The sequence below is a fragment of the Anser anser genome, assembly GCF_964211835.1.
Source record: "Anser anser genome assembly, chromosome: 4".
Classification (NCBI taxonomy): domain Eukaryota; kingdom Metazoa; phylum Chordata; class Aves; order Anseriformes; family Anatidae; genus Anser; species Anser anser.
The window spans coordinates 15909198-15932214 of NC_139724.1; the positions used below are offsets into that span (position 1 = coordinate 15909198).

The following is a 23017-nucleotide window of genomic DNA, read 5'->3' on the forward strand; positions in this document are numbered from 1 at the left end:
GTTACAGATATATTTTATATAATCCTTTGTCTCTATCCCATAAAGGCAATACCCATATATGAAAAAAACTGAAGCTAGTGACATCTGACACATCTCAGTGCATCAGAAATATTAGTTAACACACACTCCAAACACTCCAAGGATACATCATCTTGAATTCATCCGTTGTACCAATATTACAAACCAACGATCTACATTATTTGTCTTACAAGATAAGCGAGCTAACAATACTAAGCATCAAAGAAGTCTTTCCAACCATTTTTATTTTTCAGTCAATGCTAGAGAACACCAGCACAATTCCAATAACAAATGAGGAAATTTCATCTCAAATTAGCAAGTTACACAGGCACCATAGTAGACAATAAAATACTTTACAATGAAATTTTTGCATTCAAAAGCCAACTGTGCAATCATTCAGAAGTGCTTAAAGCTGAACAAAACAGCACATAAAACAGTATGTAAAGACATGCACCCTGTAGAGTTTATATTTTCTGCACCTGAAACAAAAGTGGCTCCGATAATGGAACAAAATGCACTGAAACAGCAGCTACTCCACAGAGTTTTCCCCTTCTTACTACAAGATGATGGTTAAGGACAGCCTACTCCAAATATTGCAGTATTACACATGAACACCCAGAAGGCTCAGTTAAAAAATGAAGAAGCTCTAACAAAAGCAGGAAGCTGCCTCTGACATCCAAAACATAGCTAAGTAAACGTTTAGAAACATGTAATTTAGAGCGGAACATGATTCGCAAGATTTTCTTCTTCCCTTTACAGTACCTATCAAACAAACACGCTTCTCTACAGGAAAAAAAGGACTTAATAACAGCCAAAACCAGCTCTGTATTACGGAGAGTTCAGGGTAAAAAACAAACAAACAAAACAACACAATACATGCTAGAGAAATGAAAGCCTCTTAATGTTCTATCTTGCAGTGCACAATAAAAACAGGTTAAAAACTAAGATACTATCTCCAGAGTTTGTAACATCTCGATTTGTTTCAATTCAGTGTATTCTGAAAACAACTTCACCTGTCAAAATTATCAGATGACTTTTTGTATATCTTGTAAATATAAAACTCCTGGATATATTAAAATTTCCTCACCAGCATAAGCGTTTATGTTTTCTTCCTCAGAACGGTAAGACACCAGTAACAAGTCAACTCCACTAGAAAACTTCATGAGAGCTAAAAAAAACCCACTACTTCCTTGAAAATTAAATAGCTATTGGTCATAAAATAAATTAAGAAATGCTATAAAATACTCCAGAAGAAGTTATTTATCTGATCAGAAACAGGCAGAATATTCAGGAACTCGCAGGATTCTAGTATCTTCAGAATTTGTCCGTATTACTTTGTATAATCCTCAGACCTAGCGATTTATTTAATAATTTCTCTATTCACAGAGTTTGTTTGTTCCTCACAATTAAATCAACAGGGTTGAGTCCTGCCTCTCCAGAGGCCTTCTATAAAAGCAGAAAATGTACTTCAGACTTTGATCACACAGATGTTTGGAACAGTTTGGCTCCGTCTGTGCTTCAAAGAGGATTATAATGTGCTCAAAAATTCCTTCACCTGCAAAAAGAAACACATACTGTCAACCAAAAAAGAATTTATCAACACAAATACACAGCAACTACATTTACCTCTCCATTGCTTTATGCCGTACTACAGGACGCAGGAACCGGGAAAAATAAACTTAGGATTGTCCATGCCATTTCTTGTCCACTGAGACCTTTATTCCAGCCACAGTGCCTGTAATTTAGCAGGTGCGAAGAGCAACACCTTGGAATGACGCTTGTTCCTCCCACGCTCCTAAACTACAACCCTACATCACAAATGAATTCCTTTAAAAGCAGGTCTAACATAACCACAAGGAAGATAATGACCACCTCAAAAAAATCTGTCATTTGGAAAACATCAGGCCACACCCACTACCACAACACTGCTCATATTTTATGTTAACGAAGAGCCCAATGCTCTTTTAATCCATTTAATGGGTTCCTCATAATTTGAGGTTGGCAAATAAGTAATAAAACAACACCTAGCAAAACCACAGTCCTTCAAAGAGATCTGATAATGTAGGACAATGTCATAAATATTCCAGGTACTGTTAAACTCCACGTCCTGTGGTTGAAGAATGGATCAAATGTTACCTAAAAATTAATACTGAAGTTCTGGCCCACAGAACGGTACCTAGAACCCAGAGGTCTACATGTTCTACTTAGAGCACCAAGACCCAGTACAGCACTTCAAATAATCCTTACAATTGCACGAGAAATGACTCCAAAAGAGACAGTGTGCCAAGCAGTAGAGTAGCACCATGCTTTAAGGTGCAATCCCTTTAGACAACATCCTCAATTCAGGTCACTACCAAAGGCTGCAGGAAGACAATGTATTGAGAATGCTCTTATCACAGGTACGCAGCCTTTTTGTTGTGCCCCTGCCACTCCCTCTCCCCAAGAGGAAATTCCTTTAAAGCACAGAGGTAGCAAGAGGTGGCAGTGAGGCCCAGGCACCCTTCTTTAAAATATTTAAAACCTTATCACTACAGGACCCAAGGAATCCAGTGTCTAGGGACAAAACTCCTCTTTTTCAAAGGATTCCAGATAATCCTAGCAACTACACTGTGATACAATCAGAACTAGGAGAGTTTTCCTCTCCTTCCACTCAAGCGAGACTACTGCATAGAAAAGCATGCACAATTCACTAGAGAACACGGCGTTATTCCACTGGCAGAAGCTCTCATACATGGGACACATCTGTAAATGTTTTGTCTAAATTCCTGATGTGAAATGGAAACAGATCTTGGATCACTTTCTCAAATCGTGACCATTCCTTTGCTATTTCAGGGCTCAAGGAAGCAGAAATAAAGAGGTCAAATCCTTTCATGTAGTGAAGGGAACTGAGTCTTCTAGTCAGAGTAATGGCACTCATAAGACAGCCATCCTCCATTTTAGAATGTAGCAAAAATAATGCTGCATGAGGAAATTTATAAAAATGATTTAGGCACTAGTTTCAGGACTGATCTTTGAAAGCGAACATTGCAACAGAGGCGAGCAGGAAACGTGGGTTTTGGATCGACATCAGCCATAAGCACATATTAAAGGCAAAAGCACCCAGCCTCAAGAAGAGCATAGCAGTATCACCACCTGGGATATATATATATATATATGTATATGTATATATAAATATATACACCAAAAAATAAGGCCAACACAGGGCTTAGGTTGTTCGCAGGTAGCGTCACAGCAACACAGGAGAAAACTCCACTGAAATCCCTACTTAGCTGCCTGAGCCTGGTCTTCACTCTCTGTGCAGGCAGAAAGAAAATCAGCTCTCAGCCAGGATGATCAGTCTTTCCATCAACTGACAAGCTTTAAAGGAGCAAATATGATGAATGCTGGTTTTAATCAGTTGAACAGTTCCACTTCTCAGTGGCTAAACTGATTCCAAAGTACAGAGCCGCTTTCCTTGAGGGTAAATAAGCAATTGCCAAAGGAAGGAAAAGCACACACTTAACATCGCTAAGGCCTGGAACTCATTGCAACTGCTCAAACACATCGGGTTGTCCTCAGCTGAATCCCATCATGATTCAACTACCAGACACTTGAGTTATTAAAATTTGTGTGTGCGTTATACCAGTTGGTGCTAAGATTTAGATTTTCTCAATGCAAACAAAAATCTCAGCTTGAATTCCTTTCATACCAATATTTTTTTCCATGCCTTCAAATAAAAGAGTAATTCTGATTCAGATCCTGCATTACTTCTCAAATAAAATAAGCCATATTCAAAGAGTACTCCCTGAGTGTTAAGATCACTGCTTTTGAGAAGGATTTTGAATAACACTATCAAATACAACTGAAAGGAAAAGCTTTAGTGATACTGCCAATTTAGCAAACGTGATCCCAACTAAGCGGTATTGCAGCAAGCTATAAGGCTGTTCAGTATCTGAACGTAACTCCATGCTTTAAATATTTTTGGATGATTAAATAAGTAAATATATTATTTTTAGAGAATCTCTTTTCATTAACTTTGGTATAGAGTCCCTTATTGTAGCAGACTTACCAGAAGACAGAAGGATAGCCTTACTCTCTTCCATTTAGTTAGAAAAATCTACAAAACCTAAAACATTTTTCCATTGACTCACTGCTTTGCATCAAAACTCAGCTGCAGGTTCAGTAAACTCATCCTTCCGTTGTCTGTTTAAATGGTTTTGTACTCTGTTTTCACAGCACCTGGAACCAAATTCCTCCACTGACTAGCACTCTAGGTTAGACTTCTTCACACATATTACAGGGAAGACCTTAACCCAAACACCTGACCTGTGTAGCCTCTCTCTCTCTTCCTCTCATCAGCTAGCCTTTCTCATCCTCTCCCATTTCCATCACATTTCTTAGGACAGCTGCATGATGTTATAAGCATGACATAGCAAATAACAGTTCCTTTAAACATTTGAGGGTTTAAAGTCGGCATTATATTTGCAAAAAAAACTAATTGTCAAAGTTTTCTCAAATAAGCCTGGAATATTTCCTTTTTTATTTATTTTTAAATCAAAAACTTAGGTCAGAAGTTACATCAAGAGACACAATTTTGAAGATCAGTCTGACTTCGAAGAACAGCACTTTTTGATGCAAGTATCATCCTGAAATCATTTTGACAGGTTGTCAATTAATCTAAATAATCAGTTTGTTCTGTTCACAAGATTTTTTTTACCTTTTCAGTCATGTGATCATATCTGTCCTTTTTGCCTTTGAAGTCCTCATTAACATCTAATGTTAAGATAGGTATTTCCTGTAGATATTCAAAATCCGTTCTGTATTGGAATAGAAACAAATAAAATATTAGTAGCTGAAAAAAAAAAAAAGCATGTATCCATTGGTTTTTGTTATTAAGAAACCCATGAAAAGAGCTGCACATTTAAATCACAGCCATGAATTCTGAATATAAACAAAAAAGCTTACATTGACAGTGTAGCTCCCACGATACATTATTGATCCTTGAACACACTGCTCCCCCAGCACCCAACGATCAATTCAGCCATATATTAGAATGAGTTCAGCTGAACCATCTGCTCTTCAGAGCTCTATGTGAAAAGAACTGAAAGCACATTGCATGTCCTAGCAATAACTAACACATCATAAAGTCAATACCACTAAGGATGTATATATAGATAGATTCCTGGGGTTTGACTTGATATATCAAAGGAAAAGCTGAAGTTTCACTGGTAGAAAAAGCGTTATAGAACGTCCTTAGAGCATTTATCCACCCTAAAGTAATTGTTAAACAGATCTTACCGCAGTGTCCTATGCTGAAGCCAGCTTTCATGTTTGTAGTGAAGCTTCTCCAGATATTCAATGGGAATTTCTTGTTCTTCATCTCGTCCACGCAAGTAAATCCTATTTAAGCATTTCTAAATGCAAAATTGAAAAGAGAAAAGATCGTTTTTTTGGCAGACATACAGAGGAAGTCTAGTTTGCTGAGTTTTGTGTTGTTTTTTTTGTTTGTTTGTTTTTTTCCCTGACAACCCTTTCTACTGTGCTAAATATGTCAAAAATGAATGTTCAACTTGCTTCCTATCTTAGGAACATAGAAACATTGCTCCATTTCCAGCTGATGGAGCCTACTGACTATCTTCAAAATCAAAGAAGGACTCAAGGAAATTCATTGCATTGTTTCTCCACTACAAGGAATGTCTCATATAAGCTTTTTTATTAAAAGAACAAGGGGACCGGTGTATTGAATGGAAAGAGAATAGAAACACCCTTACAACATTACAGACTGGCATTTCAAAATCTCCTTATGTATTTCTGGGTCTAAAGAGCTCTGTTTTTGAATGCCATACTTCATTTCAGTCCTAAACACATCCAAAACCTCCAGTATAAGATGATCAAAACTCTTTAAAACTGCTTAGTTTTGTAAGTGTACATTCTCAAACTAAAGGAGGAAAAAAATCCCTTGACAGTAAGCCTAGGAAAAAAGCCCTCACAGAAACTCTATCTAGCATGTTACATTACTGAGTTGTTAAGCACAAAAACAAAAGGTCAAAGTAGAGAAGTATGGAAGTGACCTACAAGTCAGTTAGTTACTAAAATCGGAGCCTTTTAAAACTCTTCTTATTTTTTATCCTCTTGTGCAACTTTCATACTCAAGAGTGGTATTTATGTTGTTACCTTCTTTTAAAATACATTGGACACCCAGCCATCAAAGCATTGTGCTGAAGCACTGCATCAACCAAATGCATTCTTCTGGCTTAGCTCCATTGCTCCAGGTGAAAGGGCTTCACAAACACACACCCCATATCCTCTGAGGCGTTAACTATAAATTATTCTGTCACAGCAAAGATCCTATAGCTAATATTGCACTTTTCACTTATTTTATTACCAATGGTATTTTCTGGTTTGCTTGTCACATAAACAACCGGCTTTTATGATTAGAAAACCATTATCTTCACATTTTATTTACAAATACGCAGGCTACATTTGAAAGAACATTCTTGTGTTAAGTACTTCCAGACAGTATTAGTAATAACTCAAGTATTATAGTCTCTGGGGGAATACTACAATCTAAACTGAACTCTAATCATCAGGATTCTTATGGTGAAGGTTAAGGATAGCTCAATATTTTGAAGAGATTACATTTCAAGGCAAGTTTTTCAACTGTTTCCTTGTCTTAGACATTCAAAACCACCCGTAAAACAAAGAAATGGTGAGATGTAACGACACAGAACTGTGACCTTAGTAGAGTTGCTTACATTATTCTTCAATCATAAAGTCCTAGAATCGTAGTTGAAACCTGCATTTTTAGCAGAAAAAGATACCGTGGGAGTACACACAAAGACCACATTTTAACAGCAAGGCATGGAACAGGTACTAATTTTCTCTGTTGTCATAATTTTTTACTCCTTACCTCAGGAGTAGCTCTGAGATAAATGATCCCATCCAGCGCTAGGCTTTGACCGAACTGCTTATTCATCCAGTCATGCCAGTCTTGGTAAATAGTCCATTCTGTTTCATTCATGCAATCAGACTCATATAAATTAGCTGCAAAGATGTATCTGTGAAAACAAAATAGTTCTGTAAACAAAACTAAGCTTGTATACGGTTATCAAGTTCTTTGCCTGAACTACTGGGCAGCAACTAGGAAAAGAAGCAACATAGTAACTGTGTAACTTTCATGAATATTTGGCCAGGAAATAAACAGCTGGTTTCCTCATTCTGTACCTCTGTCTATTGCAGTTGCCAATAGGAGCATCCACAAGGAACAGTAAAAATTGCAGCTCAGGTATCTGTTCAGGAGTAATTTACAAGCCACTGAAACACTGTGGCAATTTGTTTACAATCTATTAGAACACAGTAAACCAGGATTAAGGATTCTGTGATGGAATTCAGTGATCAAACCTAACCTTCTGCAACTACACACGGATAGGTACAGCAATATAGAACAGTTAGACCTCTTTCATGAAGCATAAAAGAAAACAAGAGCAAGCAACAAAGAAACTGCTATTTGTTCTTCTTTTTGCCTACTCCCCTTTTGTTTAAAAGGAAATATGTATGCACAAACCATAAAAAGGTACCCAGAAAGAGTAAGAAACTACAAATAGTTTATCAAGGCTTGGGGGCAACCTTATAATTCTCTACAACTACCACTAGTACCTCAAAGGAGACTGTAGTGAGGTGGGGGTCGGTCTCTTCTCCCAAGCAAGAAGTGAAAGGACAGGAAGAAATGTCCTCAAGTTGCACCAGGGAAGGTTTCTGTTGGGTATTAGGAAAAATGCCTTCACTGAAAGGGTTGTGAGGCATTGGAACAGGCTGCCCAGGGAAGTGGTTGAGTCACCATCCCTGTAGGTCTTCAAGAAACGTGTAGGTATGGTGCTTAGGGACAGGGTCTAGTTGTAGCGCTACCACTTGGCAGTGCAAGGCTAATGACTGGACTTAATGATCTTAATGGTCTTTTCCCATCTAAATGATTCAATTCTATGATTTCAAAGTTATTCAACAAAAGTATAAACCCTCAACTCAGTAAAATTATTTCACTGTCGACACCAATGAGAGAATGCTAACAAGCCTCTTATTGCTATCCTTGTGATTCACCTGCATCAAAGTTAAGATGAAGGAAGTGACAAAGCTCAGGCCTGCTCCACCTGTTATTTGTTTCTGGGCTGTATTTAGGAGGATTTTGCTCTTCACTCGAAGGACTTCACATCCAACATACCTGTCGCTGTAGACAGATCGTTCGAAGAAGACCACAGGATTCTCTGCCTCTCTGAGTTTGCCTTCAAGGGATTTGATCTGAGCCCGAATCCTGCTGAGGCAGGCGTACGTCTGGAAAGTGAAAGACCACCTCTCTGGTTTATCATACATCATCCGAAGCACATTTCCACCGCTCTTCTGTGATGTAGTCAGCTCCTGTTTTTAAATAGATAAGGCGACCCTTTAAAAGTTGGGAAGGTAGAGTATTAAGCTAAAACAGAATTGCTCTACTACATTGAACTACAACTCCATCCAGCTTTTCTTTCAGGTTTGTAATTGCATCATTTACCTCTCAGCCCTATTTGTACACAAAGCATAAATAGCAGTAACATTACTTCCCCTAGCGCTGAATACTCTACAGTGTCAAAATGCTCAAGTACAAAAAAAAAAAAACCACTTTGATCAGTATTTACAAACTTTAATGAAAGAACAACATTCTATCAGTACAAGAAGTCAACAACATTGTGAAAAAATCCATGCTCCTTTCACTCTGACAAGCCTATGTTTAATTATGAAGTTGAGCTACTTTTGTTTTTCCGTGCATTCCAGTTCAGTAATTACACTATGATTACAACAGCTACTGATACAGCACCTTAAGATGTTCTCATCATACCTGAGAGGTTCAGAACAGGCTCCAGGCCAAAAATATCCCTCAGCCCACAGAACGTTGCTCAAACACCTTGAGGCAGCCACTAAAGCCACCAAAACTGAAAGCTGCGTGCCTCAGCTTTACTAGAAAGCATAATCTATCAAATATGATTGCTTCTGTCTGAATCTTTTTGCCACATTACCTCTAGATGTTTGAAAATATCTCAGTATTTGGACTTAGTGTTTGAGCTCAACTCAAATTCTAGAACAAAACTGGAACAAACAGCTTAACACACAGTAGTCTTGTCTTTATATATATATATATATATATTTTTTTTAAGTGTTTCCTGACTAATTCTAGGAGTTATATATAACATCATGTTTCTTCAAACCAGACAAAGCAACTGCAGAAAAGTGCCATTTTTAAGGCTAGCCTCAAGGGGTTATTATGACGGATTTGAAATTTCGTGCAAGTATGCTGGACCCAGCCGCGATGGAGTTGTTACAGAAGAGCCCATAGTGTGATGCATTATGTTTTTGAGGCTAGAACAGTTAATCCCAGACTAACGTTCTGGCTATTACTGAACAGCGCTTGCACAACATAAAGGCTTTCTCAATTTCCCACTCTGACCGCAACAAGCAGGCTGGGGGTGCACAAGAAGTTGGGATGGACGCAGCTGGGACAGGTGACTCAGACAGGCCAAAGTGATATTCCATGCCATAAGGACATCACGCTCAGCAATTAGCTCAGGTAGCTGGAGGAGGAGGAGGGGAGGGGTTTGATTTGCAGGGTAGTGGTGCTCAGAGGCTGCCAGGGCATCGGTCTGCTTCTAGGAGGAAGTCAGTGATTGCCTTCCCATTACTTGTTATCTTCCCCCTCTTCCTTTTTTTTTTTTTTCCTCAATAAAAAGTCTTCATCTTGACTCAGGAGTTTTCTTGCTTTGGAAAGGCTTTAAACTAAAAGATGGTAGGTTTAGATCAGACATTAGGAAAAAAATCTGTACTCTACTCTGAGGGTGGTGAGGCACTGCACAGGCTGCCCAGAGAAGCTGTGGATGCTCCATCCCTGGAATTGCCCAAGGCCAGGCTGGATGGGGCTTTGGGCAACTTGGTAAGGTGGGAGGTGTCCCTGCCCATGGCAGGGATTCTAACAGAACTGGATGGCTTTTAAGATCCCTTCCAACCCAAACTGTTCTATGATGTCAGTGAAAAAGATATCACATGTATTTTCTAAACATACCTGTTTTTTTCAGAAGACCACTACCTCTCATATTAGAAGAGCACTGAACTGGTTTTGAGAAAAATAAAGTTTCATCTTAGTTTAACATACCTCACAATCATCTTCCGAATTTTGCTGAACATTGCACCACCTAGCTACAGGCTCATGAACAACTTCCCATTCTTCATCAGCTTGTTTGAGGATATTCACAAACGTTGATTTCCCTGCAGCTGTAGAAAAGCATTGAGGAAGAATAGTAGTCAAGAATGCTATCATTCTTTAACAAAGGAACAACTATTTTCAAGTATCATAAACGAGTGTCCCCCACCCTTTTGACTTCATGCAGGTATGTTTCAGAGACCGTAGCGCACCACAAATTATCAAGGAACTGAAACACCATTTTTTGTGTTTTTAAAAACCTTACAACACTCATATCAAAGCATTAATGACAGCAAGCCTGTCAATTATCTGGAAAGTTACATTTGCTTGGCGGTCCACTCTTGGGCTCAAAGTTGCTGCAGTTTATATTTTAGGCAAAAAAAAAAAAAAGGAATAGCAAAGAAGAAATGTAGAGCAGAAGGGATGTTTTCTCAAAGATACAGCATGCAAGTCCATCACCAATTGAAAAATACGCTTAGATTTTAAAAGGGGTACTTAGACCTGAGAGATGCCAAGCAGTTGGTTCTCAAGTGCAGGAGTAGGCACCAGTTAGCAAACTGGTACCTACTCCTTACAACTCCTACCCTCAATTTTGAGCTCAGCCTCTTGGAAAAAAAAGAGCATCTTATTATGAATGAACTTCCTGCTCTTCACAACAGTTAAACGGGTTTCTCTTGTTTGCTGAGGGAGGTATTGAATACTACAAGTTTAACCTGACAGCCTGCATTTACACAGGTGTCTTATGCTGCAGTCAGGAAAGAATAAATCTTTATAGGAAAGGCAGGAGATAATAGTGCTTTAAAAATAAATCCTTAGAAAGGCGAACAAATTAAAAACCATCCCGGGAAGCTTTCTTTCTCCCTCAAAACCCCCGCAGCTTTCCCAGCACCGACGTTCTCCTCACGTTATCCCCCGGCTCGCTATCGCGCTGCGACTCCGGTTCTGGGGACGGAACCGGAGGGAAAAGCCGTCCTCAGGCACCAACCGCGGCGGCGGCGGCGGCGGGGCGCCCCCCTCAGCCCCCCGACTCACCGATATTGCCCTCCACGGCGATCTTCTTCACCCTGCCCTCCAGCCGCCCGCGCTTGGGGGGAGTCGCCATGAGGGGACGGCACCGAGGGGGGTGGGGGGGGGCGCAGTGTGAGGGAGCCGCGCGCGCACAGCAACCGCGCGAGCCGCCAACGGCCGCAACGGAAATAACCGTCGCCCCTTCCGCCGCCGCGCTCGCGCCCGCCTTTCGAATTTGGCGCGCGCCGGCCCCCGCCTCAGGGGCGGCGGCGCCCTGAGGGGACGGGAAGGGGAAGCGGAGGGGGGACGGGCAAAATAAATAAGACAACCGTGGTCAAACATAAGCTATTTATTTTCCTCTTATAAACAGCCTTCAGCTCCTTGTTGGAAAAAAAAAAAAAAACCTAGAATTTAAATATTTTGTCCCATCACAGACAACGATCTGTATACATTATTTACAACTCTCAAATAAACATGTTGCAAATTTTCAGACATTCAACTTTTTTTTTTCTTTTTGTAAATCAAAAGCTGTCATTTAAAACTAAGGAACAATCGGTGACTACAAACTGAAGCAATATTGGCACAGTTAGCTTACAGTAAGGGTTCTCGTCTTGCATTTTACACCATATTTTCTCCCATATGTTATTAAGATTTTAAGAGGAGGAAAGGTTAGTGTTGCTTCTGTAATATATATATATATTTTGCCTTCAGAAATGACCTTATATTGAAACCTCGTTCACTCCTACTGCATTCTTTTCTCCCATTGCCCAGCAAGGTATGTGCTTCTGTGGTATGAAGCAACACGACTACAGCACACGGAAGTAATAAAACAGCAATGTAAATAAGAGTTCCCTCTGCGACATCTCTGAAAAATGTCAGAAGTTGCAAACGTACAAAAATAATGAGTATAGTTTAGTGGCTATAAAAATTAATTTCCCCTAAAAATACAATATTCTATGAACAATTCAGGGAATTTGTTCCTAAAACAAAAACGTAATCTGGTATTTACCTAGACTGCAATCTTAACCTGGTAAAAGGAAATTGTAAGAAAAGCATGAAAGTAGAAAGGTTTAACACTTAAAATGACCGATGTTAGCCTCATCTTATAAGATAAGATATCCAGGAAAAGACAACAGACATTCGTAAAACTACTAGTGGTTTTAGTGCAGTTTGGGAAAAACCAACTGAAACTAGCAGTGAAGGAAATAAGATTCAGAGTAACGGTGAATCTTTTAGTGAAAGAAAAGCAAGGAATCTGTATTCATGCTGCACCTCTTTAAATAGTCCAACTAAAAGGGGGTGTTTTATATACAGTAATATAGCACTCTGGCAGGTAGGAAGGGGGGAAAGGCTGGTAAGAAAAAGGAAAACTACCCAAAAAGGATATGTTTATAATAAAACCGTGTCTTGTGGTTCAAGAGAAAGCGGGACAAGAAGCAGAAAGGAACAATCTGAAAGGTACGTAAAGTCCATAGCAGCAAATAGGTATCCTTTACCTGTTAAGTGAGTGTCAGGGAGACTGGGAGAGTGTTCAGTTCCTAAATACTGAAGAAGGACAGTGCTCCTCTGCAGCTTGAAGTAAAAGCTAAAGTTCAAAGCTCTACATTGCATAGTAAGCAGTAAAAGAAACTTGATGCTTGCAGACGGGCCGTCAGCCCCTTGAAACCTGTTTTCTCCCCTCACCTACCATTCAGCTACCTGCAACAGCAGAATGTGGCATTTTTCTTTTCTATTTGCACAATTAACTTGTATCCCTGACTTGAATTTGAAAGACTGCAAGCATAACATACCCAACACTATCTCAACAGTGTCAACACTGGCAAAGGTGGCCAAACGTGCTTAACTAACAGTTTGTCCCATCCCGGCTTGAGGTAGATGACCTCCTGAAGTTACCACCCACATCACTGACATGTTCAAATATGCTGGTAGCTGAAGAACACCCCAAACAGCAGAATTTAAGGACATCAGTAGACTGGAAGGCCTCAGCAACCACTGGCGGCACCCAGCCTGATTTAGCCCCATCGGCACCTTCTGCTCCCAATAGCCACAAAGCAGAAAGGTTTTGTTTCAAAGATCTCATGACACGTAACAGAGACTGTTTGTAACACAGGCCTAAAGCAGCACATTTGTTCAGGGTTCATTTCTCTGGGTTTTATTTAGGGGGTTGCCACCCCCCAACCAATGCACTATTTTATAAACATATTCACTCTACCCAGATTCGGCTTGTAAAACATGACAACTTTTGTGTAGCATTTTGATGTGCCCTTACTTCACAAGTGTAAACACACATGAATTTCTGGTCCCACATCTTTTTGAAGCAAAAAAGGAAAAAATAATTAAAAGCTGCAAATATAAACAGCATAGGGATATTGAATCCCAAACACTGCATGCTTATCTTTAATGTTATTTTCAAGTGTTGTATAATTAAACAATGTGTTCATACAGTTGTCAGGCAAATCAAGATCTCCAAGCTTTTATTACATGCCTAGAAACTATTCTGTAGAAGTGTTTTCTACTGCCAGATCCTAAATGCAAAAAAATACACTATCTCCATAAGAATAATATTTTAAGTAATACATTCAAATTCTGATTTGCTGAACTGCAGTGAATGCCTCTGAATTTCTAGAACTGGGTGTTCAAAAAAAAGGAAAAAAAAAATTTCAGAGTGCAAGTTTGCGAAAAATGAGGAGAGCAACTGCAATGGTTACCAGTCACAGCAAATCCTCACTTCTAAGTATTCTTCTCTTTAACTTCTTTCTTGTATATGCCACCAAACCAACAAAAAACCTTTAAATCTAATAGAGGGTATCTCCCCTTGGTGCAGACTTGTGCCACTGTCACGTCTTGTTGCAATGTGATAACACAAACTCTAGCACTGGTTGAAAGGCTCCAGTAAGCTTTATCAGCACGGTGAATATATACGTGCAGCCTATTGAGCTGTAGTGACTCAACTCAGTAAAGCAGTTTTCATTGGCAAGTTTATAGGATTTTTAATTTTAAACTGCATCCACAACACTCTTCACGCCTCTGTAGCTGAACGCCTATCTCCCTCAAGCTTAGAAGTTTCAGTCATTAAACACTTATTGGATAGAAGTATGCATAGAAGGCTGTGTGTGCAAGATCCTGTTCTAAATTGAGCTTCCTGCATGACTGAAGTCCATTTAAAATACTGCACTTCGAATTCAGGAGCTAAGCTGCTTTTGCATAGTCACGTGGGTGCTCTCCACCCCCATAGCTCTGCAAAGATGCTAGTCTTCTGCATTGTTTAGTCCTGAACTAAAAGAGCCCTCCAAACCTCCACCCAGAGCTAGCAGCAGCCTAACTAGGCTCAGAGTCACATCCAGATCAGATGTCAGGCATGCTACTCAGTTCAAAACAATTCTGCAGCTGCAAAGACATCATGAATCATGCACAGTCCCTACAAGGACTGATTCCCAGGTACCTTGCTGAATGTACCATACAGCACAAAAAATAAAATAAAATAAAATAAAATAAAATAAAATAAAATAAAATAAAATAAAATAATAAAAGGTAGTGCATGGGAGGAGAACTGTTTTTGCAACTATTAAAAAGGATGGTACTTGCCCAATCCAACACATGGGATGTTCTGCCTATGGGAGCTCCTTTCTTACTAGCACATTACTCGACCCCTGACAGCAGGATTTAGATGTTACACCACTGACTGACTCTTCCACGGGCCAACAAAATTTCATGGGGATGCCTGTCAGACCATGTATGTCTTCTGAACAGGAAGACTGACAAAAGCATTGGGGTGAATACTGCAGTCATAGGTGTCTTGACAAAGGGAAGGAAATTGTGCTTGTGTCTCTTATGTACTCTTGCCTTCAGTTTTCTTTTACCTTGCACATTTTTTTCTGACCTCCAACTCACTGAAGAGAGAACAAACAGGGTACCTCTCCTCTTTTCCTCCCATGTGCACGTACACACAGGGGAGAGTCAATATTGTGACTGGCTGCAAAATGGTATGACCCTAGTCTATCGTTTTTAAGCTAGGAGTCTGTCAAAACATTTGAGGGAAAGCTCTCTTTGCATCATCAGCTTGACCTACTTCATCTTTCCAGCGTGGACTGGGATCAATCTCAAGTTAATTCTCAATTCTCAAGTTAACAAAATTCCCAATTCTCAAGTTAACAAAAATCACAGTAAAGAAGCCCTTTCCCTTGATAGTTACATATTAGGAAAATGTCTTCATTCTGTGTAGACACAAGCTGAAACAGAGTAACTGAAATTTTCCCTTGTCCTTAACTTATAAGCAGCTTCTACTGGACATTGACCTTGACCTGCAAAGGAGACAAAATGTATTCTATGTTTTTTTGAACTTTAGCAAAGCTTCTACTGAAGCCAAGGCTGTCTGAATTACCTATGCTAAACTCCAGGTGTTTTGCAAGCAGTCTCTGTATCTAACTTTACCGTAACCAAACCTAAATTCACTATGAACACTACTGCATGACTACTCTTTACTACTCTACAAGAAGAAGAACAGTTTCCATTTCTAAATGAAAAGCTGTGAAAAAAAGCACACAAGGCCATTTTTCTTGTTCAGTACTAGGTCTTCTCAACTGTTCTCCAGTCTGGTAAGAAAAAAAGAGACAGAAGTAACAAAAGTTTAAACTGCTTTTCATGATGACTAGGTAATTTAACTCCATTGAGGAACAACATTGCTCTTAAAATAAGTTTCTGATGATTTTGAAGTACAGTATTTTAACTCAAAATCAATGATTCTTGTCTCCAAAATGAACATATATTTGTTATTGTGCTTAAATACTTCTTAGCTGTCTATACTAATGGCCACTTAGATATTTTGCAGGCTGCTGCACAGCATTTTCTCCTTTACTGAACGCTTTCAGTCAAGCAGAGGTGCCCAAAACAAAAGCTCAACTTTTCTGTCATGACTTTACCTGTAAATTTCTGAGGTTTGAGAGTCAATGTAGTATACGTGGGTCAGTTGATACATACACATTACTCAGATCTAAAAATGGTGTTTTAGGAAAGTCACAACCTAGCAAAGTCTGCCAACCTTAACCACCTATTGTATTAGATCTGGCAACTAGTGATATCATGGGATAGCACATTGCAGACCCTAATGCATATTTATTTGAAGCCCAAATGCAGCAGCATTGACATGACCCATAAATGAACCAGAGAAGAGAGTCATATGGGCTTCTGCAATGGGAAACCCAACTGATAAAGTTGCATCAGAGATTTCCAAGCCATTGTCTGCAACAGCCCCAGAAGTTAACTTGTCACAGGTGATTCTCATGTCTGGTTTGAGTCAAGAGAAAGCTAGAGAGGCAGAGATACTAACACAGGTGGGGGAAGGACACATTTCAGTTAGGTTTTCTCAGAAACAACAGATGCACTTACCAAATTACAAACCACTAAAAATCACCAGTATGTTCCCATTACTTTTCCCAACTTCTGTAGTTCTTTGGAGATGGGCAGCAATTTTAAATGGGGGAGAACACTGTTGTGCTAATGTAAATCCTAAACGGTTCACAAAATTATCTTCCCTTCAAGCTATGTTCCCTATTACAGAAAACACTGGCCATCAGAACTCCTCCATGGAGCTGGGCTTTTTATTCCTAACTTACAAACACCATCTCATTAGTTATTTTTAAAGGTAGGATTTTCTTAGTATTACTCCAGTGTAGTTTTGCTATTGACTATCTTCCCTAACTGTATTTCTGCAAACTGACGGTTCACTTGGCAAATGCTAGGAAACTTAACAGAAGTGCCCTATCCAACTTGGTATTGTACTCACCTGTTACAAAAAAGTAACCACAAAAAGCAAAAAACAGTGCAACAGACGTGTAAGTATTTGCTAACCACAAGTTCTCTGTAATTTTGACACCTCCTTCATCATTTTGATTTGGCGACTAGAGGTTCATATCACTTCTCATTATAAGAAATAGCTACTTTTGAAAAATCCTATATTAATCTCTAAAAAAATAAGACAAATATTCGTATTAAAAGCTGGAGATCATCGATTTAAGTAAGTTATGGCTTTTTTAGTGTAAGTATATATATTTTTTTTTTCTAAAACAAGTATCAGTAAGTGTCTTGGGTGTTAGTTCGTATTTTCTGTTTCCAGCAATGTTCAGTATTGTATGTGCTTTGCACCTCAGAAGCGAGTTTGCCAAGGCACTTAGAGAATGTAAGGAAGTCTTTAAGGGACTTCATGAGAATGGGCTACCATTGACACAATAAAGAACCCATCCACCAGCAGAGTCAATCCCCCAACCAAGCATGTTTCCTTTACAAACAGTCAGCACCTGCTAAAATTCCACAATGAATAACAACTATCAAAAAAAAAAAAAGGCTATTTACTGCATGTCACTAACAGACAAAAGATTTCCCCTAATAAAAGCACAGAGAGTAGAACTTGGCTGTCAGGAATAACAGCACAGGGTTTTGTTTTTAAAAAACAAATGAACAAAAAACATATACCACACGCTCGCTTAAAGAAACAAGTGACTTCGAAAAAATTCTCTTCCTTTTATCTGTCCTTAGAGGTGAGTTTTTCAATCAGTTCTTGAAGTGGTGCAAGCTCTCTTCTATCAATAAGGTTGAATTCCTGTAACAGGGATGAGGAGAAAGACAAACAGTGTTATATCTGTGCAGCTCAAGTAAGAAGTCTTATTCCGATAGAAGTCATTTGGTAGTAGGCTCTTCCAGTCCAGGCGTAGCCACTACATTGTTTTCTGCCTGTCTGCCATTACCTAAATAGTAAAGTTAACAGCCTAAAGATTTTTTCCCCATTTAAGGGGAGGAAACATGCCAAGAAGATGCCCTTTGTTGGGCTGGGAAGGGAGAAAAATGTAGTCTTGTAGCAAACACTCTCTTTGTAATCTTTAATCAATAGTTTCAGAGACTGTCCTTCCTCTTTCTTTCGTAAGAAGTTACTATTCTATTTAATTTTTTTTTGCTAGGAAACAGTTCTTTCTATTCAATTTGGTAGCAAATGAATACCTCACTGAAAATGTTTCAATTCCTTGAATACTTCTAGCAGTAAATATACATACAAATACCATGAGAGATACTCTTAGAGCCTTGGAAGTGTTGACTCATCCACAAACATACCCGCTGTTATGAAACTGAATGGGTGTTGCTTTGATACAGTACTTTTCAAGATAATAATCATAACTGTAACGTTCCTGCCACACTTACCTGAACAAAAAATATAAAGTGCTTGAAAGAAGTGTTAAGATGTGCCTCTTCCTGTAGCTGGATAACTGGATCAAAGTGCTGGTGATAAATGTGAGCGTAAACTCTGAAGAGACGCTTTAAAATCGTCTTTGCCACTGACATGAAATTCTTTGGGAACGGTACACCTACAAATAAGAAAATGGATGGCTTATTTTTAAACACCCATGCCATGCTCATTTATGTTAAAACCCACAATAACCCAACCTTATCTCTTGCACCCAACTGCTTCCTTCACAAGAAGGGCTGCTTCATTTCAGCCTGGAGAAGAGGAGGCTCAGGGGAGACCTTATGGCTCTCTACAGGTACCTTAAAGGAGGCTGTAGCGAGGTGCGGGTTGGTCTATTCTCCCACGTGCCTGGTGACAGGATGAGGGGGAATGGGCTAAAGTTGTGCCAGGGGAGGTTTAGGTTGGATATTAGGAAGAACTTCTTTACTGAAAGGGTTGTTAGGCACTGGAATGGGCTGCCCAGGGAAGTGGTTGAGTCACCATCCCTGGAGGTCTTTAAGAGACGTTTAGATGTGGAGCTTAGTGATATGGTTTAGTGGAGGACTTGTTAGTATTAGGTAAGAGATTGGACTGGGTGATCTTGGAGGTCTCTTCCAACCTAGACGATTCTGTGATTCTGTGATTCATTTCACTCAGCAATTCTGTCTGTAAATCACACAATGCACTTAGACCAACGCACAAGGACAAGCTCATTAGAAGACCGCAGGGGAGGTTTCTCTCCCTCCAGTAGTTCAGTGGCTTACAAATTCACCCCAAGACAAATTCAACTACATTTCTATGCTGAACACACCAGATACATTTGTGTTGGTAGCTGAAATCCTCTTCAATATCAATCACATTTTACTGTTCGTTTGGCTACAGTGAAGTAAGAAAAGATGCTCTCTCCCAGCTGTCTCGTGCTCTGTGAAGAGATTCCGTTTCCATCTAGCTCATCATCATCCCTTTGCCTGGGGCTACTGCTTTCTTACCTGCCTGCTGAGGAACTGACACATGCTCCTTTCACTCTTTGCAGTGAAAATGACGCAGGACATGTAAAATCAGTTTCAACAGCCAATCTCTGTCAGTGTACAAGTTCTATTAATATTGGTTAGGAAATTGCAACCAGCCACTGGGAGCAATAATCTATTTAGCCAACACAAGTTTAAAAAAAAAACAACGCACAATTATTGACCATCTAAGTAGATGAAACTTGTCTAGCTTCTCATCACATAACAGATTTCCCAGACACCTTAGTTCTTTTGCAGTCCTTCCAGCTTGTGAAGTCCTGTCAGGCGGCCAGTGGCCAAAGCTGGATGCTGGTGGCCAATCATGATTTTAATAACGCTTTAAAATTCTAGAAATAAAATTTCCACACTTCACTTCAGCTTGTCCTGCTTATATATACATCACATTTCCTTCATCGGCTACTGCATCACATGCAAAGTTCATATTTAATTGCTTATCCACTTTGGCTTTAAGTCCCTTTTGGCATCACTGCATTTCAAAAATATATCCTATTAAAAAATAAATCTTCACTTATTTTCATTCATACTTACAATCTTAAAAAGTATATGCTGAAGTGAAAAAAAGATCCATTTCTGACGTAGTCTTTTAAGCACCGCTTTAATATAAGCTGTAAGTATTTAATATCACTCCTTTTAGTAACAAGACTTCTACCCCAGCTCTGAACTCTACCCTGAAACACTAAAACAAGTGTCACAGTATGTGAAGATACTATGTTCACATCTACCAAGCAGGGAAGATTTAGATTTTTGTCACTCTTCTCAAACTAACCAATCTTCTTTGCATATCTGCTTAACATAAGTAAAAACAAGTGCCACTTGATTCTGACAGGTGGCCCTGTAACTCTGAATAAGCTTATTGAAAATGTGTCAAATGCCTCAGAAGCTACGGACAAAATACAAGCAATTAAGAGATCTCCCTTCCTTTTTCTACAATGGTTCATAGCCCTATGAGTGGTAGTGTATTGGAAAACTGCCAGTTTGGAGCTTTAGAACAAATTGTCCTCCGTGCCTCCAGCAGGATTTTCTTCTCCTTTTCATTTCAGGAACAGTGGTTGTTCGTTATTTTCCTCCTCCATTTCTGCAAGAAACCCTCTTAAAAATATGTCTTCCATCTTCATTTGAAAAGAAAAAAAATCATGCATTTAGGATGAAAGATGCAGTTCAGCTTCCTTGGAAGTAAGGTCTAGAAGTTCCTGATGAGGACCTAGTGTCTTTCCTTTATCAAAAACGTGCTAGTTTGCTCCAATTTATTGGTTATAAGATTTAGAGAACCTCCTACATATTTTTAAGGAAACAACCCACCTTTCAAAACTAAAAACAAAAAAAAAAATCAGATTTGATCAAAAAAGACAGTTAAGTAGAAACAAAGCTTCCTGCATTCATAATTGTTAGATATTTACTAAAAATATTAACACATGGATCAGAGCTCATGTACTACCACATGAAGTTTATCTTAACAGATCCAAGTGTCTTTCTATATATAATGTTACCTTTTAGAGTTGCCCTACTCCAGGATAGTCATTTAGGAGACCTTACAATGCTACAAGACTTGAATATTCCTGTACAACTGTAATCCAAACACATTGTTCAATTTTACTTTATTTACATTACCTATTTTAGACGGAAATAGTGTTTCATCATCCAGCTGATCCTGGACCCAAGTCATCAGGTAATCTATGTACTTTGGTGCGGAGCACTTGATTGGCTTCTTTATGTTTGTCCCATCTGCCCAGTGGTACTCGTATCTGGGGTGGGATGACAGCAAGACATTTCTTAACACAAGTGAATCATTCATAACAAGGCCTAGAAGGTGGCTCTTCCTGCACCACTCCCCGTACTCCCACACCCTCCCACAGCCCTTCCTTGAAACAAGGGTCCAAATGCTCCCAACATCATCTGCAACTGCTCGGTACCGAGCCTCCCCATAGTAAACAAAATAAATTACGAGCTGTTGATATGAAACATCAAAAATTTACATTATATTCTCCCGAGAAAAAGCTAAGCTTCAGGGCTCAAAAAAGTGAGCGCAGCCAACTGATTTCAAAGGGTGCTTCATGCAGTCGGCCCTGGTAGCTGTTGGTTCTTCACCTCTGCCTGCAGAGAGCCGCAAAGCAAGTGACACTGCTCAACAGCTATATTAGCTACCAAAGCCACCCCAAATATTTTTTGAATTTCTTTCCACCTGAAAACAGACTTAAAGGTTTTGCAGAACTGAAGACCGAACTACATTGGTTCTTGCCAGAGATCCCAAATTATGATTGGATTAAAGGCATGGAAAAGATTCAGAGGTAAGTTAATGCCAAGGAATACTACTAAAAAAACAGAAGCTGGTACAAAGTGCATTTCATCCAACAGTTAGAAGAAAGCTTCTAGATTAAATAGTCATCTTTATGTTCGTATCGGATGGTCTAGTATTACCATGCAGCACCCAGAACTAGCCCAAGATGCACAAAGTCTCAGTTTCCAGCTCTACCACTGACTCACTGGATAGCTGCAGTCTTTTACCTTAGTTTTTCTATCTGTAAATAAGGTGACATCACACCTTCAACAAAGCCCTGATGTCACTATAGAGCAATAAAACATGCACTCTTTTCATCCTTTTCTATTCATAGGGCTAATGGCATTGACATCTTTTACATGGCACATAAGGAGTAGATTGCAGCTTCATTCATTTCACAGTTGCCACTTTAACCTGAGCAATTATAAAACCATGGAAAGCTGTATTAAACAGCATCCATTTGCATGCACAACCAGAGATAAGTCCTCATGAAATTAGAACAGATTTTTTTGGCTGGCTTGGGGTGCACATTGCACACAAGCCCAGACAGAAGAGAAAACAGCTTACCATGGGAACATATAGCTGGAAAAAAGAAAGAGAGAGAGAAAGAAAAAAAAAGATGACAACACAAAAACAACCTGTGTTTAACACTGGGAGTCTGACAATACCAGCTTTCAAGTGAACCACAGTGTTCCTTTCTGTTTCTTGCTGAGTACAAATGCATATACCTCAGTATTCCCTGCCAATCTGTTAACATCTGAGCAGGTTTTTTTTGTTTTTGTTTTTTCTTTTCCCCTCATCAGCACAGCCACGCGTAGCCATCTCTTAGATCTAAAAGCAGCATAATTCCCCACGTCTGTTTTAGATCGTCCAGCCTTGCTCAGCCAAGCGGCCAAAGAGCATTGCTGCAGAGTGGCTATCTGCGGGGCAAGCCTGCTGCCCAGCCAGAAATGAAGACAACTGCTGAGCTCTGCAGCTCTGAAATCCTCCCAAAGAAATGAATGAATAATGGCTCAGACTAGCTGCACCAACCACTCCTCTTATTAAAAAACAACCACAAGGGTAGTACTGTCAGCTCACTCGTGCTTTTACAGGAAACATACCCACCACATCTACAAGTTCTATCCCAGTTCTCTTGAGAAGAATTTGAAGAGATGTTATTAACAGCTAATGTTTCTTCTTTTCATGGAGGAAAACATGCTCAGCTGTTAGGTTTTCAGTACAGCGGTAGCATACCACACTGTTTGGGCTGCAAACAGCACCATCTGAACTTTCTC

At 39.4% G+C, this 23017-nt stretch overlaps 2 protein-coding genes across 4 annotated transcripts in view; both read right to left on the bottom strand.

Moving 5' to 3' along the window:
* Positions 1-245: 245 nt before the first annotated feature.
* DCK (deoxycytidine kinase) lies at positions 246-11493 on the bottom strand. Its single transcript, XM_083835334.1, has 7 exons — positions 11249-11493; positions 10169-10287; positions 8213-8406; positions 6908-7055; positions 5296-5411; positions 4715-4814; positions 246-1573 (listed from the first exon to the last, which is right to left on the bottom strand). Exons 1-7 carry the CDS (start codon positions 11316-11318, stop codon positions 1547-1549), a joined length of 774 nt encoding a protein of 257 aa, XP_083691460.1. The 5' UTR covers positions 11319-11493; the 3' UTR covers positions 246-1546.
* Positions 11494-11560: 67 nt separating this feature from the next.
* MOB1B (MOB kinase activator 1B) overlaps positions 11561-23017 on the bottom strand; it is a 52023-nt gene continuing 40566 nt past the window's right edge. For all 3 annotated transcript variants that reach the window (XM_083835332.1, XM_083835331.1, XM_083835333.1), the window contains 3 exons: positions 21074-21207; positions 18413-18576; positions 11561-17819 (listed from right to left, as the gene is read on the bottom strand). In XM_083835332.1, the coding sequence (XP_083691458.1) occupies positions 17742-17819; positions 18413-18576; positions 21074-21207 (376 nt within the window). In that variant the 3' untranslated portion in view covers positions 11561-17741. The remainder of the gene's footprint in view (positions 17820-18412; positions 18577-21073; positions 21208-23017) is intronic.

Bases quoted from the DNA above. Each gene is read 5' to 3' on its own strand.
- DCK (XM_083835334.1), bottom strand. From the start codon at position 11,318: ATGGCGACTCCCCCCAAGCGCGGGCGGCTGGAGGGCAGGGTGAAGAAG. The intron at 5,412-6,907 runs GTAAGGAGTAAA...TTTTGCATTTAG, and splicing joins ATCTCAGAGCTACTCCTGAG to AAATGCTTAAATAGGATTTA. The intron at 1,574-4,714 runs GTAAAAAAAATC...TTCTTTTTGCAG, and splicing joins ATGATCACATGACTGAAAAG to GTGAAGGAATTTTTGAGCAC.